We start from the raw sequence: 16736 nt of genomic DNA, 5'->3' as shown, positions 1-16736 counted from the left end.
ATTCTTTCTTCATTACATCACTCTTCTTATCTTGAAGTACATGCCTAAGAATAATAATGAAGTATAATTTATTTATTTAAAAAATTTGAATATTAATTAAATGGTTTATAAAGGGACATTTTTTTTTTTATTATTTGCGTTTGGCCTGGGAATCTGAACTGTTGAGCTTGGTGTTATAGGGATGTAATATTTTTATTAGTTCCTTAGTAAATAAAAGATGCTGTTTCGGAAGATGGGGAACTAGAGTTAAATTTTGATACTGACTATTTATTGATTTTTTTGGCAGCTGGCCAGTTAGGGGATCTGAACCCTTGACATTGTTGTTATACATACTGATAATTTTAACATAGATAATAGTTTGCTTTTCACTTGGGTGCTAATCTTTAGTATTGGGGTCAATCAAATAAAAATAATTGAAATTTTTTGGGGTTTTATTTATTTATTTTTTGATTGTATAAAACATTTGTATGATTCCAAAGTTGAAAACCGTAGATTGAGACAGGTCTATTTCTTTATTTATGTATTTATTTGTTTGTTTGTTTGTTTTTGGCTATTGGCTGGTATGGGGATCTAAATATTGAATAAGGTCTAATGAAGCCTAAATCTTATACAATTTTGGTGTCACTCTTTTTTTTTTTCTTCCAAATTTTATTTTATTTTGTCAATATACAATGTGGTTGATTATTGTGGCCCAAGTACTGAAACCTCCCTCCCTCCTTCCTCTCCTCCCTCCCTCCCAACAATGTCCTTTCTGTTTGCTTGTCGTATCAACTTCAAGGAATTGAGGATTGTAGTTATGCTCTATCTCAGTAAGGATGAATAAATTATTTGGAATTCTTCTATATGGGAAGACTGCCTTCCTTCTTTCCTTTATTTTCCTTCTTTCCTTCCTTTTCTTTTCTTCTTTGCTTCCTTCCTCCCTCTCTTTCTCTCTTTCCTTCTTTGTCTTTCCTTCTTTCTCTCTCTCCTTCCTTCCTTCTTTGTTTCCTTTCTTTTTTTTTAATCAGTATGGACTTAGGGATATTTATTTTATACCTTATGTTATAAGTCTAATACTACTTTATTTATTTTATTGCTCAGATTGTTCTAGCTTTATCTATTGGGAGCTTTTCCACTGACTCCTGAATCCCTTAGACATACCCCTATTATTTTTGTTTTGCTTTTAGCATTTTCTTCCTCTCTGATACTATAAGTTGCTTCAAGCTCATCTTGAACATTTCTTGCCTCAGTACTAAAGTCAGCCATTTTTTCCAGGGACTTTTTTTTTTTTTAATATTATAGAAGTATCACTAAAAATCTACATCATTCAGGGCCCTATTAGACATACTTAAAGCAGGATAATTTGAGGAGGGCTTAATAAAGAAACTTTTACAAAAACAGGGTGCAGGAGAATACCAGTATATGTCGGTCTAGTAACCATGAATTTATTGTCATCCATAGAACGGAAGTTATTGGAACCCCGAAGGAGAAAGTCATATACTTAAGACATTCTTCAGAGGTTCAGTAACCTTCAGTGGAGGGATACAGCCTTCCCGAATCCAATGTTAGGAAGGAAGACAGTCTGTTTCCTTCCTACAATCATCTGTGGGAAGCCAGAGATGAAGGGTGTTCTTTGATATGTATACTGGTCACCCTCACAGGACAGAAAGCAAGATGGAAAGGTTTGGAGAGGGGATCTGCTGGTACAAACCAAAGATACCCAGCAGAATATCATCGGACATACTTGCTTTTTGGAAAAAAAAATGGAGTCTGTGGTTTCTGCTAGTATTATGATAGGACTTCATCATATGGACAATTTAACATAATTTAATATTTTACTTGTAATTAAGTAGTCAACAGTGGATTTAATTGACTATCTAAATTGTTACCTAACTTGCCAGTATAGAAGGGTCACAAAAACTATTAAATGAAATATAGAAAGAAGGAGACAATTGTACTTAAGATAACCTGTCTTAGAGTGTGTACCGTGTGTGTTTGGAAGGAATAATTTGTTAATAATTTGGTAAGTTTAATGAGAGAAGAATGGGAATTGAAAAGGCACACTGGAGGCATACTTTAATAATGATAGATATGCCATTAACAGGTTTTGAAGGAATGTGGGTTTTGATAACATCAGGGATCATATTCCAAATATTTAACAACTGATATGGCATAGGCACAAACCAATCAGAAGGGACATTTGAATAAATTCACCAGAATCAATCAGTATGAATAAGCACAGTATTTATAATAGAGCTATGTATATATTTAGATATTATTACTCCAGGGTTCAGACATCTTAATTCATTCTCCTAGTGATTTCATCCAGTTTTATGGCTTTAAATACAATTGATATGCCATCAACTCTCAATTTAAGTTTCTAGTGTAGACATCTTTCCTGAACTTCACCCTTAAGTATCCAAGTGCTCTCCCAGTAATGCATTTGGATATCTAAAGTACATCTCAAGATTAATATGTCTAAAATGTAATTCTTGATATTCCCCTACAAAAATCTGCTTTGTTGAAGTCTTCCACATCTCAGCTATATACAACCCATTCTTCTATTTGCTCAAGTCAAAAATTTCATAAAAAATTATCGTTATGGGCCGAGCCCGTGGCACACTCAGGAGGGTGCGGCGCTGGGAGCGTGGCAGCGTTCCCGCCGCGGGTTCGGATCCTATATAGGATGACCGGTGCGCTCACTGGCTGAGCGCAGTGCGGCCGGTCTCAAAAAGGACAAAAAAAAAAAAAAAATTATCGTTTTTGGTTATACATTCCATGCAATAAAATGCACCCATACTAAGTGTATACTTTGATGAGTTTTAACAAACTACAACAATCAAAAGGTGGAAGATTTCCATTACCCCAAAAAGCTCCCTTTTGCTGTTTCATCCCTACCCTCTCCTAGGCAACCATGGATTTGCTTTTTTTTCTCTAATGTAGTATGTAAATTGCAAGTTACATATTATTTGTTCTCTAGCTTTTGGTTTGTTCTGCTCAGCATAATGTTTCTGAGACTCATCCAAAACTTCAAATGGTAATGATAAAATTGGTTCTTGTTGAATGTCTGTAGTTTTTTTGTTGTTGTTTATTTGTTTTATTGCTGAATAGTATTCCATTGTATGGATATACCAAAATTTATTTATGCATTCATCCATTAATGGATATTTGAGTTATTTTCAGTTTGGGGACCATTATGCATAAAGCTGTACTGAACATTCATGTAAGAAGCGTTTGTATAGATGTATATTTTGATTTTGGGGAAGTAATTTCCAAGGAGTAGAATTTCTGGTCATATGGAACATGTATGTGTAACTTTATGTGAAACTACGAAACTACTGTTGGCCGTTCATATCTGTAGGTTTAGATGGCTTCATGCATCCATGGATTCAACCAACCATGGATCAAAAATATTTGAAAAAAAAAATGCATCAGTAGTCAACATGTACAGACATTATTCCCTAAACATTATAGTAACAACTATTTACATAGTATTTATGTTATATTAGGTATTATAAGTAATTTAGAAATGATTTAAAGTGTATAGTCGGATGTGCATAGGCTATATGCAAATACCATGCTATATTATATCAGGGAATTGGGCAGCAGATTTTGGTATCTGCAGGAGATCCTGGAACCAATCCCCCGTGGTTACCAAGGGACTCCTGTATTTTTAAAAGTGGTTGTACCATTTGTAGCATTTGATATTGCCAGCTTTTAGTTTTAGTAATTCTGGTAGATGGGTAGTGGTATTTGTGATTTCAGTTCTTGTTTCCCTGTTGAATAATGATGTTGCCTGTATTTTTGTGGGCATGTTGGGTATTCATATTATCTTCTTTTGTGAACTATCTGTTCAAATCTTTTGTGCATTTTTAAAAATGAGGTTGATTATTATTTTATTGACTTGCAAGAGTTGTTTATATATTCTGGATGCAAGACCTTTGTCAGCTGTATTTATTGTGAACATTTTCTTCCAGTCTTTACTCGTCTTTTCATTTACAGTGTTTTAAGACGAGCAAATTCAAATGTTTTGAAGTTCAATTTCTTGTCTTTTTTTTCTTTTATGGTCCATGCTTTTTGTGTTCTATCTAAGAAATATTTACCTACACTAAGTAGGTATTACTAAGTAATACTAAGTAGGGGAGATTCACAGATTTTCTTCAGTTTTATAGTGATAGCTTTTATGTTTAGGTTTATGTTTGGGTTAATGCTAATCCAGGGCCCATAAAAGTCATAATGCAGCCCTGCAGAGCTTAGCGTAGAACTCTTTCATTTCCCTTAACAATTCTGTACTGAATTTAGGGAAACCATTTGAGAAGAACAGTAAACTGTGAATCTCATGAAAGATACTAAGAAAATCAAAGTGCTGAGGTGAAAATGTGAGGCCATGAAGTATATAGTATAAAATATACTTTTAACAATGACTAACATTCATCTTGTACCTGTTGTACTTTTTAAAATAACAATACTGACTCCTCTATGTACCTGTTGTGTTTTTAAATAACAATACTAACTCCTCTATGTATACATAGAAACCTCAATAGTTTACACAGCAGTAATTTTTCACTCTAATATTTATCAGTTGTTTAGGCCTCTTCAGCCAAGTCTAGGAAGAGAACAATTTAAGTATAATTTGCATGACAAGAACTGAACTCTCTTAATGATAATTTTATTAGATCATTTATCCTTTCTTTACACTATGAAATATGCACAATCCTTTCATTATCGTGTGTGGTCTGGTTTCCTTTAAAATATTATTGATTATCCTAGATATTTTTAGGTAATTGCCTTGGTATTTTAACTAATGACCATGGTAATTGAAGATTGGCAACAACTTAGTATTTAAATAATTGAATGACATTTCCTTTTTTCCAGTATTTTGGGAGAGGTCATGAAATATTTAAAAAGGAACCCTGGGTAAACTTTCTATACCATACATCATCCCAGTATAATTATAGTAATTTTGCTTTCTTTGTCTGATATATGTAGGCAAACTTAACAGAATATCTGTTTTACTTTGTGTTTTCGTTATTTCCATGTTTTCCTTCATTATTCTTTTTTTCTATCTCCTTTCTTTCTTAATCCAATTCCACAAATACTTACTACTTAACGTCACTATATAAAGAATTTAGGAGATTTTACTTTGAAGCCTCTTCTTTTTTTCCTTTTATTTTTTTATTGTTTTCTTTCTGTTTTTTTTTTCTTCTTAACTTCTTGCTAACTTCTCTACCCTCCAGCTTTAAATATCACACACACATGCACATTTATAGAGTTGTCATACTGAGGGTTTGTTTGTTTGTATATCTGTTATTTGGAATCTTTACTTTAATCCTGGGCAGGATTTGCTAACTCTCTATTGGTTGCTTCACAGCCTGCAAAGAGATACAATTTGTTCCTGAGACGGCGTCTTATGGTAAAACCAATGCTGAATAATGCTGCTTATGCTCTGGATGGCTGTAGTAATAGCATGGGTCATTTTTTCTTCCAGTGAAAACTATTGATTTGGGGGGAATTGTCACAGATTCGTAATCCCTAGGCAATTGAAGTTTCAGTGGTGATTCTTAATCTTTTTTGGATCTGATAAAATCTATAGAGCCTCTTTCTAAGAATGTATAAATGCACACACACACACACACGCACACGTGTTCATAGTTTACATATTTTCAGAGGTCTATGAACCCTATTAAGAATACAGATTTATGAACCTTAGAATAACGACATCATTCAAAGAGAAGCCATTCAGGTGTTTGCTTCATTTTTAAATAGGCATTTCTAGGAACAAATCAAATATAAATACAAATAAACAGACACATACACTGCAAAATATGATCTTAATGTCATGTTTTGGGCAATACAAAAGCATGATGTGTTTTAATAGTATGCAGTTATGTTAACAAAATTATCAGTGTTTTTCTGCCCCAGTTAGCTTTAACCAGTTTTTGTTAACAGCCCTAAGACATGAATGTACTCATGGTGATTTACAAGACTGCCAGTGATTTTTTTTTCATATTTAAAAAAATAATATTACAGTTTACAGTCAAGGCACAATATAACTATAGAAATTTGGGTTTTTCTAGGTAGTCTTTGGATTTCAGGAGAAGGAAAGTAAATATACCCCTTTTGTCTGTGCACTCAGGAAAAATAATTAGAATCACTATACTGTTAGCTGCTTTGTCTATTCCCTAATTGTCAAATGTTCTGAGTGTGATTTTTGTTGATTTCTCTATGCACATCTTCTGTCACAGAAAGTACTCTTGTGGACTTAAATTTAGCTTGTTTAAAAACAATAGAGCACTTGTAAATGTATCAGTTATTTTTTTTCTAAAAAAAAGACTGTCATAAACTTAGAGCAAAAGGACTATTGTTTTTTTTACCTCTAATTTGTCCTTTGATTATACTTAGTCTTATTAGTGTTTATTTTTTCTACTCCAGTTGGCTTTTACAAATTTTGGTGAATTTCATAAGATATGCTAATGCTGTGATTTTTTACAAGAGTGCCAATGATTTTTTTGCTTCCTTTTGTTTTCCTTTGCCCTTTTTTTTTTTAGTGGTTTATAACCAAGGTATACCATCATAGCAGTTTGAGTTTTCTCAGTTTATTTTCTTTTCTTTTAGGAAAGGGGAGATGATTATGCGTCCTTTGGCTGAGGTGCGGAGAACTCAGACATAACATTTGAGTTAATGTATTTTGATACTTAATCTCTAGACTTGCTAGATGTTTTTTGTCTATTTGTTCATTTTTCCACTCATTCTCTCTGTGCATTGGGAGGTAGTGTTTTCTGAGACGTATCAAGCTATATGCTCATATATAAATAGTTACTCTGTTTATAAGCCAGAGATCAAACATGAGATTGTTGTCTTATTTTCTTTTCTGAGAGACCTGTCTGACCTGACTTGGGTGAAAAATGGCATAGAGTGCCATAAAAGAAACTCATAAACTAATAGTGGTTGTGAAAATCAAAACCATCTGGTTCCCCATTTGCGGATTAGCTAAAGCAATTAGTAAATTGTCTCATTGTCATCCACTACATCATCCACTTGCATAATTCTTAGTATTACATGTGAACTATTACAAGTTAAATATATATAAACCATTAAGAAAGCCAAATCAGTCAAACATGAAATCCCTTATTTCTGAAGTTCTCTGGTGTTTTCGCTGTTTTGAAAGGGAAGTACTTAAGGCACTATACAACACGTGGTAGTTGAACTTGTAAGTTTTATTATACGGAGATAATTCATACAGCTTTAAACAAACCATTGATTTTGGCTCACCTGGGAAATTCATGTTGAAGAGAGATTTGCATGAGAGCTTAATTGTAGTAAGGCCAGCCAGCAAGCTTCCTGCTTTCTAATTTTTAACTGCACCTTGATTTTATTTTAATCCTTGAAAAGTTGAGTTAGAAAGTGGCACTTTTATGAAAACATAGTACAGTTGGCCCTCTGTGTCCATGGGTTCTGCATCCATGAACTCAACCAAGCTCAGATCAAAAATATTCAGAAAAAATTGTGTCTGTACTGAACATTTACAGACTTTTTTCATTGTCATTATTCCCTAAACGATGCAGTATAACAACTATTTCCATAATATACATTGTATTAGGTATTATAAGTAATCTAGATATGATTTAAAGTATACAGGAGGATGTGAATTGGTTATATGCAAAAATTACACCATTTTATATTAGGGACTTGAGCATCTGTGGATTTTGGTATCTGCTGGGGGGTCTTGGAACCAATCGCCCATGGATACTGAGGGACGACTGTATAAGCATTAATCAAGTTTATTTTCTTACAGTGAGATTCCATTAATTGGTCTGTAATTAATTATACCTCCAAAGTAGTATGTAACTATGACTTATTTAGTGGACTAACTGATATATCGTTTAATGAAGATAACAAGTCTGTCTGTGAATATATACATTTTGGGATCAATGTTTACCTCTATTCATTTTTTATTTTGGTATAATTGAAACATTTTGTTTTGTGTGCATATAGTGAATATGCTTAATTTACCCCTGAGTCACTATTGTTTGAACCCCTATATGGAATTTCACTTTATAAAACAAGAATAATCTTCTATTGATAAAAACTCTTGTTATTTGTCTTGACCTATCATTTCAAGACTGAAGAAAGAAATAGGTGGTAACCAAATTTTAGATAATCCTTTTCATGTTTTTGCCATTTGAGAAGAAAACTATAATTTAAAATTGTGTTATTTATGTCTCCTGCAGTTTCAAAAAAATAAACAAAGCAAAGATTCTATCTTCTTCCGAGATGGGATTAGGCAAATTGATTTTGTACTTTCCTATGTTGATGACATAAAGAAAGACATGGACATAAAGGCGGTAAGTACTTATCTTAGAGAAACAGGAATAATAAAGAGAAGCACATTCTATAGTTTGACATGAATATCTGCACTGAGTTATGTTTTAGAAGTCAGAGGTCTCTGAAATGTTACTGAAAGCTGAAATTGGGTGAGGAAAATACAAAATAGGCAGTCTGAGAATGGGTGTGTAAAGTCAATTTTAGTTTTTGGATATCTTAGAGACTAACTTCTTTTTCTTCTTCCAAGTAACTGAGTTATTTTTTTATATACTTCAGCTTAGATTTTAAATGTGACCTCCAAAGTCTGAGGTGTGGGTCTGAATATAATATTTGCCTTTGTATCAAGGTTTTGTTTTGAAAATGTATGACTAATCCATCCTATCTTAAATAGCCTTTATATTGTGCTCTATTCCTGACCCTACTTTATTTTCAATATAACACACCACTTTCTTTACTTATACTGTTTATTCTTTTTTTATTTGTTTACTGTCTCTAACACCATAAATTAAATTCATGAGGCCAAAGACTTTATCTTGGTCATTGCTGTATATCCAAGTGCCTAGAATGGTGGTTGGATCATAATGAATGCTCAATAAATATTCGATATTTGAAAAAACATTTAACCTATTTATCTATATGTATAACCAGATGTATATAAACATGTGTGTATATATACTTATAAAGCAAATGTCATACAAAATAAAAATGAAAAACTACACGTTATCCCCATAAGACCCTGTGCGTATCCAGTTCTTTCTCTTTCCTCCACATTTTCTCTGGAAACCCTTCCACCAAGCCTCTGAAATTCATGGACTATCATCATTTTCATCTCTGTATGTTCCCTTTAAACTTGCCTCTTCATTGAGGTTTGCTGCTTCCCCTAACAGTCCTCTCAAGTGGTGGTTTTTCCTCACACAGCCTTCCCTGGAGATGAGGCTGATGCTGCTTGCCCTCTTTGTATCTTGTTCATTAGTTGATTGTCCTCCCTTGACCCTAAAATACATGAGCTTTAAATCTCGTCAGGTGTATTACTGCTCTGCCTTGTTGCTGTCATTTATTTCTTCCTGGAACTTCCCTTTTATTTCTCAACAATTCTAGGTCCTGGCTCACTGTCAATCTCTCCACCAATCCTCCTTTTTTAATCACTGATAATCTCAATGCATACATAAATGATTATTTTGGCACTCTGTCCTCTCTGTTCCTTTTGAACTACCTTTTCCAAGGATCTTAGCCTCTAACTCAGCCATTTGCTCCTCTGGAACTTGTCATTACTAATAACTACAACTATTTATGATCTCATTCTATGTGTCCAACTGTCTGACCAACCCCTCAAATCTTTCTGACCCATACCCTTCTAGGTCCAGAATCCTGCTAGTTCCAGATAAGATACAATTGTCTTACCACCTTTTTAGTGCTTCTTAGCCCTCTTTCCTATATTTATCCAGCTTCAGTTTCATGGTCACAATTATAACCATGAAGCCATCAAATCCCTTGCCCCTCTCTCAGTTGTACTTACTGGGCAAAATAATAATTTAGTTAAACCCAACTGTTCACCTACTACATGCCAGCACCCATGTGGGAAGAAAAACATGTAACTCACTGACTAATTTTTCCTTGTATTTGTGCCGTGGACCTCAACTGGGTCCTTAATGCTGTCTGGAGATCATACTTTACTTACCTATTCTGTTGTCTCCCACTCTTCTAGATAACAGTTTTATAACTTCTTCTGTCTCTTCATGCTTCCTGTGCTTCTTCCTCATCTTCAAGCTAAGTTGCCCACACTTTTCTTCTTCACTGAGAAAACTGAAGAGGAGAAATTATATAAATTTCATCACCACATCTGTCCATCCAAGAGCATTTTAACCTAAATAATCTACCTTCCTTTCTCTTTCCATAGATGAACTATTTATCCTTTTGTCTAAAGCCAAATCTTCCACTTGTGACCTGGATTTTATTTCTTCTTGCCTCTCCCAGTATCCTCCGCAGGTTTAGCGATTCATTAGAAGTACAGAACTCAGCATATAGTCATGCTCATGGTTATGTTTTATTACATGGAAATAGTACAAAGCAAAAGCAGCAAAGGGAAAAGATTCATGAGGCAAGTCCAGAGTAAATCAGGAGCAAGCTTACGAGAGTCCTCTTCCAGTGGAGTCACACAGGATACACTTAATTTCTCTAGCAACAATGTATGACAAACACATGTGAAGTGTTGTCTATTGGGCAAGCTCATTAGAGACTCAGTGCCCTAGTCTTTTATTGGGGGCTGGTCACCTTGTCATCTTCTGAGTGGCATACACCAAAATCCCACACTTCCAGAAGGAAGACAGTTGTTCAGCATAAACTACACTGTTTGTATAAATAGTATAGGCAAAATGAGCCACTCTTATCAGTTCTGGGAATGATGGGAACCCTCCAGAAAACCAAGGTCCCAGACACCAGGCTCAACCTTTATAATGGCTGCTTTATTAACTCTTTTCTATATACCTACTTAGGGTTATTGCTCGTGTAATACTTTCCTCTCTCTCCTAAATTATATTTTGTAGGGTTCTTTACTTGACCATTTCCATCAACAAACATATATACTGCTAATTTTTCCATATTAAAAAAGAAAGCAAGAATGAGAACATTTTCTTGATCCCCAGTTCCCTACTAGCTACTGTCTATTTCTCAAATTACTTTCTGCCCAATTCTTTTATAAACCCATTCATTTCAGGGCTCCATCCCTCCCAACCACTCTGCTCATTTCCTTGTAAAAGCCAGTGCCCAAGTCTCAGCTCTCATTGTTTCTGACATATTGTCACTCAGTTGATCGTTCCCTTCTCTGTTGCATGTGTTCTTCACTTGGCTTTGAGGACTCCACATTCTCTTAGTTTTTCTCTTATTTCACTACTTGCTATTTCTCAATCTTTTTTTCTCCCAGATCTCTTATTATTATCATGCCTCAGGGCACAGTCCTTAATTCTGGTCTTTTCTTAATCCACATTTATTTTTTGATGACATCATTCTCCCTCATATTTTTAAAACCACATATGTGCTAATTCCAAAGTTTACCTTTTCAGTCCATACTGCTTATCCAAACGTACATAACTAAATGACTATTCAGCATCTATGTTTGGAAGTCTCAGACATCAGACTCAACAGGTCCAGAATGAACTCCTAAACTTTCCCCAGAAGCCTGATCCATCTACAAGTCTTCCCCGTCTATAATTAATCATCATGCATTTCGATAATTGCAAAGGATCTAACTTGTAATATATCATAAATGGTCCAGATAAATTTCTTTTTAGCAGGTATCCATAGAAAGTAAATACCATCGAAATTTGACAGCCACCGTTATTCATTTTTAAAAAATATATGAGGAAAACCTTCTTTAACAGTTGAAATTTTATATTATTTATTTTTCTCCTTCATCTAAAATTTTCATTCCACGGGGCTTCCTGTCAAGATGGCAGAATAGACGGTCCCCAGCATCACTCTCTCCCACAAATCGACCAATTTATAACTATAAAAAAGCAACAACAGCCAAGCTGGGACTCCTAGAGCTCAGAGGAAGAGGAGGAGAGATCTATATAGTGCATGAAGGTGGGAGAAACCACGATGAGAGAAAGAAAAAACCGCCCTGACCATTTTGTGCTGGGATGCTTTCAGGCTGGAGCTGGTGAGTGCATGGAGCAGGAGCCAGCAAAAGCCACAGCTGTGCTCTTCAGATGGAGTTGCATGCAGGCGGCAGGGGATAGGAGGGCCTTGGTAGCCCCCAGGCCAGCAAGACCACTAATAGGGTTCCCATGGACCCACATAGGAGCAAGGAGCCACAACAACTTAAAAAAAGGAGCCACTCAGAGGCTGGTGAGTCATTGCAAGGGATCAGTGCATGGGCCATCCCATGGGAATAGTTTGCAGCAGGGGTGATGGGGAAGACGAGCCCACGGAGGAACACAGGGGCACACCAAGGACAGCTGATCTGCCCCCTTATCAGTGTAGGACCACTTAGAGGAGACTGGTCAGGAATATAGAATTGCATGGGGTGCAGTTTGATGAAAAGACTCAGGCCCGGATCAGACTTTCTACACAACCCAGGTGCACCGGGTCTCTGGAGAGCTGGAAGTACCTATAAAGTCATCCATTAAAACTTAAGCTGCACAAAACACCTTCCCTAGGGAATCAGCAGCAAAGCAGCAATTTAGCTAAACCACACAGCTCAAGTACTGGTCCTCCCAGGAAGTTCCACCATTTTAGAAATAAGCAAAGGACAAAAAATTAGTTCCGGCATAGGCACACTGTCAGCGCCTCAGCCCACCCAGGGACCTGAGGAATGGTGTCAGGGAATGGAGTCCCCTCCCACAACCAGGCATACCTCCAGTGCCTCAGGGGCTACCTGGGATCTTGAGGCTTGGAGCTGAGGAACGGACCCTCCTCCAACAACCAGGCACACCACCAGCTCCAAGGAGCATGACGAAAACATCACCTCCATGTGGGTGGCCCACGACAGCCACCATAGTAACCACAGCTGCTGTGAAAGCAGCTAGATATCACAACCAACATGCAGATGGTCTGCCAGCTACTGGAGTGCATTGACACAAGGAGAGTCAACAGCAGAGACCAAAGAAAAGAAGAGGGTGTCTCTCTCCACAAAGCCCATTCCAGAGTAACAGAAGAAGCATCTGCTCTATGATAATTTTGGGGGACCTGAGCACACCTCTCAGCATTGGACAGATCATGTACGCAAAAAATCAACAGAGTGACGATTACTCTTGTAGAAGGAGAGAAGAAATCTAGGGCAATTGGGGGGGGGTGGGGGAAGGAGAGGAGATTGGGGTGAGATTGGACAAGGGGCATAAAGAATAAGTATGATTTGTAACAATATATATATACTAGTAATATTGATTTGATCAATATATCTCAATGTTGAACCCCCACAATATGTATAATCAATTATGATTCAATAAAAAATAAAAAGAAAAATAGACTGGATGAGATTAACCAGCTGACAAGACATTATAGAAGAAAAGACTAGTGAACTTCAAGCCATAACAAAATAAACTCCCCCCAGCCCATGAAACTAGTAAGAAAAAGAATAAAGAAAATTCTGGCATCAAAAAATAAATAAATAAATAAATAAATAAAAATAAAATTTTCATTCCACTTTATCCATAGAAATATTTCCTAATATAAATGTTTTATCCTTGAGAGTCTTTTATTGTTCATTCAGTCATAACTTTGCTACAACAAATATATGTATATTGATTGAAAAATTTCTGTTATCTTTAAGCATAATACTCTAAGCCTGAAACTTTTCCCTTAGTATTGAATTATTTTTATAATTGTACAAATGCATAATTGTTAAAACATGAATATATTACAATATTTGACAAGGAATTATCAAACATAAAAAGCAAACTCATCATAAATGCATTGACTAATGAGATAGAGGAGATTTAAAATTGTTTTCTGTATTTATAGATGAATAAGAATTGTTTCTAGAATGAGATGGTTCAGTTTCAATTATATTCCTCTTTTGTTTTTATGTATGTTAATATAAAGGAAGATTGTTCAGATAAGGAAGTAGACTGGAATAGGGTATTGTTATAGCAGTGATAATCTTTTTTGAACTCCTTAATTACATCCCAAAATTCCAAAGTGATTTATCATTAAATAATGTTCAATGGTCTGTCATCTGGCTATTAGCTCTGCTTCAATTTTATTGAACTCAGAGAATCAACAACAATCTGATTTACAAAAGCATGTGTTGCTATAATTAGAAGTTATTCAATTTCTTAATATTGATAACACTATTTTGAATGTCCGTCTTCCCTTGTTTTTTGCTTTCCTGGAAGTTTACAGTTGGCCTTGCTTTAGTAACACAGGAGAAGGGCAATTACGAAAGGGTTGCTAAAAAAGGAGGACTTGCACCAGTACCACAGGCTGTTTTCATATGTTGTAAACATTCCAAGTAGAGAAAAAGAACATACTAAAATTACCTTTTGCTCCTTTTAAGTTTTCAGAGACCTTAAGGTAGATATACATATACCCATTTGAAGATAAGTGTCCTAGAATGTCCTATTGAAGCCTCTTAAAATTTCAGTCACTCTGAAATGTTTCACACTTAAATCATAAAGATATTTGGCCATTAATGCATTGTTTTAAAGACACAAATAATGATTATTCACAGTAATGATCTATAGTTAAATTTAATTTTAGTTTTTCTAAGTGAAGTCATTCTATCCTTGAAGACTAAAGTGCCATGATGATATTTTGACTTAAAATTGTATCAAATATATGTCATTTGAAGAGTACTGATCTTTGTAGTGAGTCTTCACAAATAGGATTATGATATGTCTTTCTGTTTATAAAGTTGTTTTTTTTTTTTAAGTTTGTTTTTCAGTGAAGTTTTGTGCTTTTCTTCAGAGAGAGGTCCTGCATATTTCCTGGAGATTATTCCTAGATATATTGGATTTTTATAGTTACTATGAACTATAGTACAGTTGAAAAGTAGACCATGGCAATAAGAAAGGAGTAATATACAGAATACTTTTACATACAACCATGAGAGGGGCAGAGAACAACCCAGAAGCATAGCCATTGTGTGCTGAGTCTGTTTGTCACTGAGCAAAATAAAAGTGTTCTGCCTAATTCTATTAATTTGTTTTGTCATAGGAAAGAAGAAAAGAATTTGAACAAAATCTCAGGAAAACAGGTCTTGAGTTGGAAATTGAAGACAAAAGGGTAAATGTAGTTGTTAATTTATATCAGAATCTTATAAGTGTTATTTTTTTCTTTTTCTGGTCTTTGACTGGAGAGACTTTGTGTTTGTGGGCAGTATAATAGCTCTTTGGGATACAGGTATGTTCACTGGGATGGCAGAGCCTGTGGTCTTACAGGTAAGCAGATCAGTGCCCTGAATATGAGATGATCAGTGGAACACTTTAAAAATGGACATACATAGTTTCTATTCATGGTGCAAATAAAGTGAAGACATGGTCTTTTTTTTCATAACTGTCTCATTTTGAAGGCTGCCTATGAACTGGTACCCTAAACAGTTAACTTTACTATGTTGCAGCATAAACTGTGATTTAAGCCAAGACACTCATGAATATGCCAACTTGTTTCTAACTCCCTTTCAATTCTGTTTTTCCAGAATTCCCTTCAAAATTGTTTTTAAAGACTTATAAAAGATCCCACCCTGTTTATGAAACTTCTAATACTCTCTAGTTTTAATGCTTTCTAGTTCTTATTTCTCCATTTTTACTGAGCTAATAAATGTGCACTATATCACACAATCTATAACTTATTTTCCTATGTAATGAACCCTTATTACCTAAAGTTCTTTCTCTTTGTGTAGGTTGTACATAAAGTCTGGGTAAGAAGAATGAGTATATTTTATAGTTTGTGTATATTCCTCATATAACCTAAGCAAAGTTTTGAGCTCATAGCTAGTCACTGAAAGCTTAACTGATTGCCAAGAGCCACATATGTAGCTGTGAATTTAGGGCTGAGTATACGTTGACCCTGAAATATATTTATAAAAGTATTTTCTTTCTCTGTCTGTATATCTCTGTCTCTCTTCCTTTCTGTCACACACACATATATTTTGTATACATATATATACATATATATGTGAGTGTGGACATGTAAGTATAAAATATATCTGTTTTGAGAACTGGTTTTCTAAAAGTTTTGCTAAAAAATTTAAATTAATTGAAAATACTGTGACATCTTTGAGATTTTATAAAATTTTGTTTCTTTTCATTAATCAGCTCAGTAACAAACAGATCAGTAAGCTTTCTGTTATTTTGCCTGTTGCTTATGCAGGACTCTGAAGATGGAAGAACTTATTTTGTCAAGATTCATGCCCCTTGGGAGGTATTAGTTACATATGCTGAAGTGTTGGGAATCAAAATGCCTATTAAGCAGAGTGAAGCTCCCCAACCTGAGAACACTCACTTAAGCTCCATCCGTGGGCCTGTGAAGCTTCCAGTGAAAGTGAAATATCCTCATCCTGAATATTTCACTGCCCAATTCAGCAGACATCGGCAGGAGCTCTTCCTCATTGAAGATCCAGCAACCTTCTTTCCATCTTCAACAAGAAACAGAATTGTAGGTAGAGAAGACCTTTGGGCACATCCCTTCAAGTACAGGATGTGTGCCTGTGATGCTTTCATACATGTGCATGTGAAATACTATGTCTGCAAGGGGTTTCTGTGTAGAACAGGAGCATTTGGTGGGATTGGGATGTTTGAAAGTCTGGACCACGTAAACTTGTTAATCTCTCTACCTCTCAAACCGTTGTTTAGAAATTAAAGGTTGACAGTGTGTATACAGTAAAGAGGCATTATGTGACACTTCAAAAAAAGCAATTGAGGGGCCGGCCCGGTGGCGCACTGGATAGTGCGCCACTTGGGAAGCACGGCGGCGCTCCTGCCCGAGGGTTCGGA

General features: G+C 35.4%; 1 protein-coding gene across 1 annotated transcript in view; it reads left to right on the top strand.

Annotated features, from left to right (window-relative positions):
- The window catches only part of LOC103582741 (anoctamin-5-like), a gene marked incomplete at both ends in the record, with an annotated part of 17438 nt that extends 884 nt beyond the window's left edge, over positions 1-16554 (top strand). The window contains 3 exons of the mRNA XM_008564258.1: positions 8211-8324; positions 14959-15027; positions 16114-16554. Of these exons, the coding sequence (XP_008562480.1) occupies positions 8211-8324; positions 14959-15027; positions 16114-16554 (624 nt within the window). The remainder of the gene's footprint in view (positions 1-8210; positions 8325-14958; positions 15028-16113) is intronic.
- Between the last annotated feature and the right edge of the window lie 182 nt (positions 16555-16736).

The sequence above is a fragment of the Galeopterus variegatus genome, unplaced genomic scaffold, assembly GCF_000696425.1.
Source record: "Galeopterus variegatus unplaced genomic scaffold, G_variegatus-3.0.2 Scaffold17685, whole genome shotgun sequence".
Taxonomy (NCBI): Eukaryota; Metazoa; Chordata; class Mammalia; order Dermoptera; family Cynocephalidae; genus Galeopterus; species Galeopterus variegatus.
This window is presented reverse-complemented; position numbering and strand designations above follow the sequence as displayed.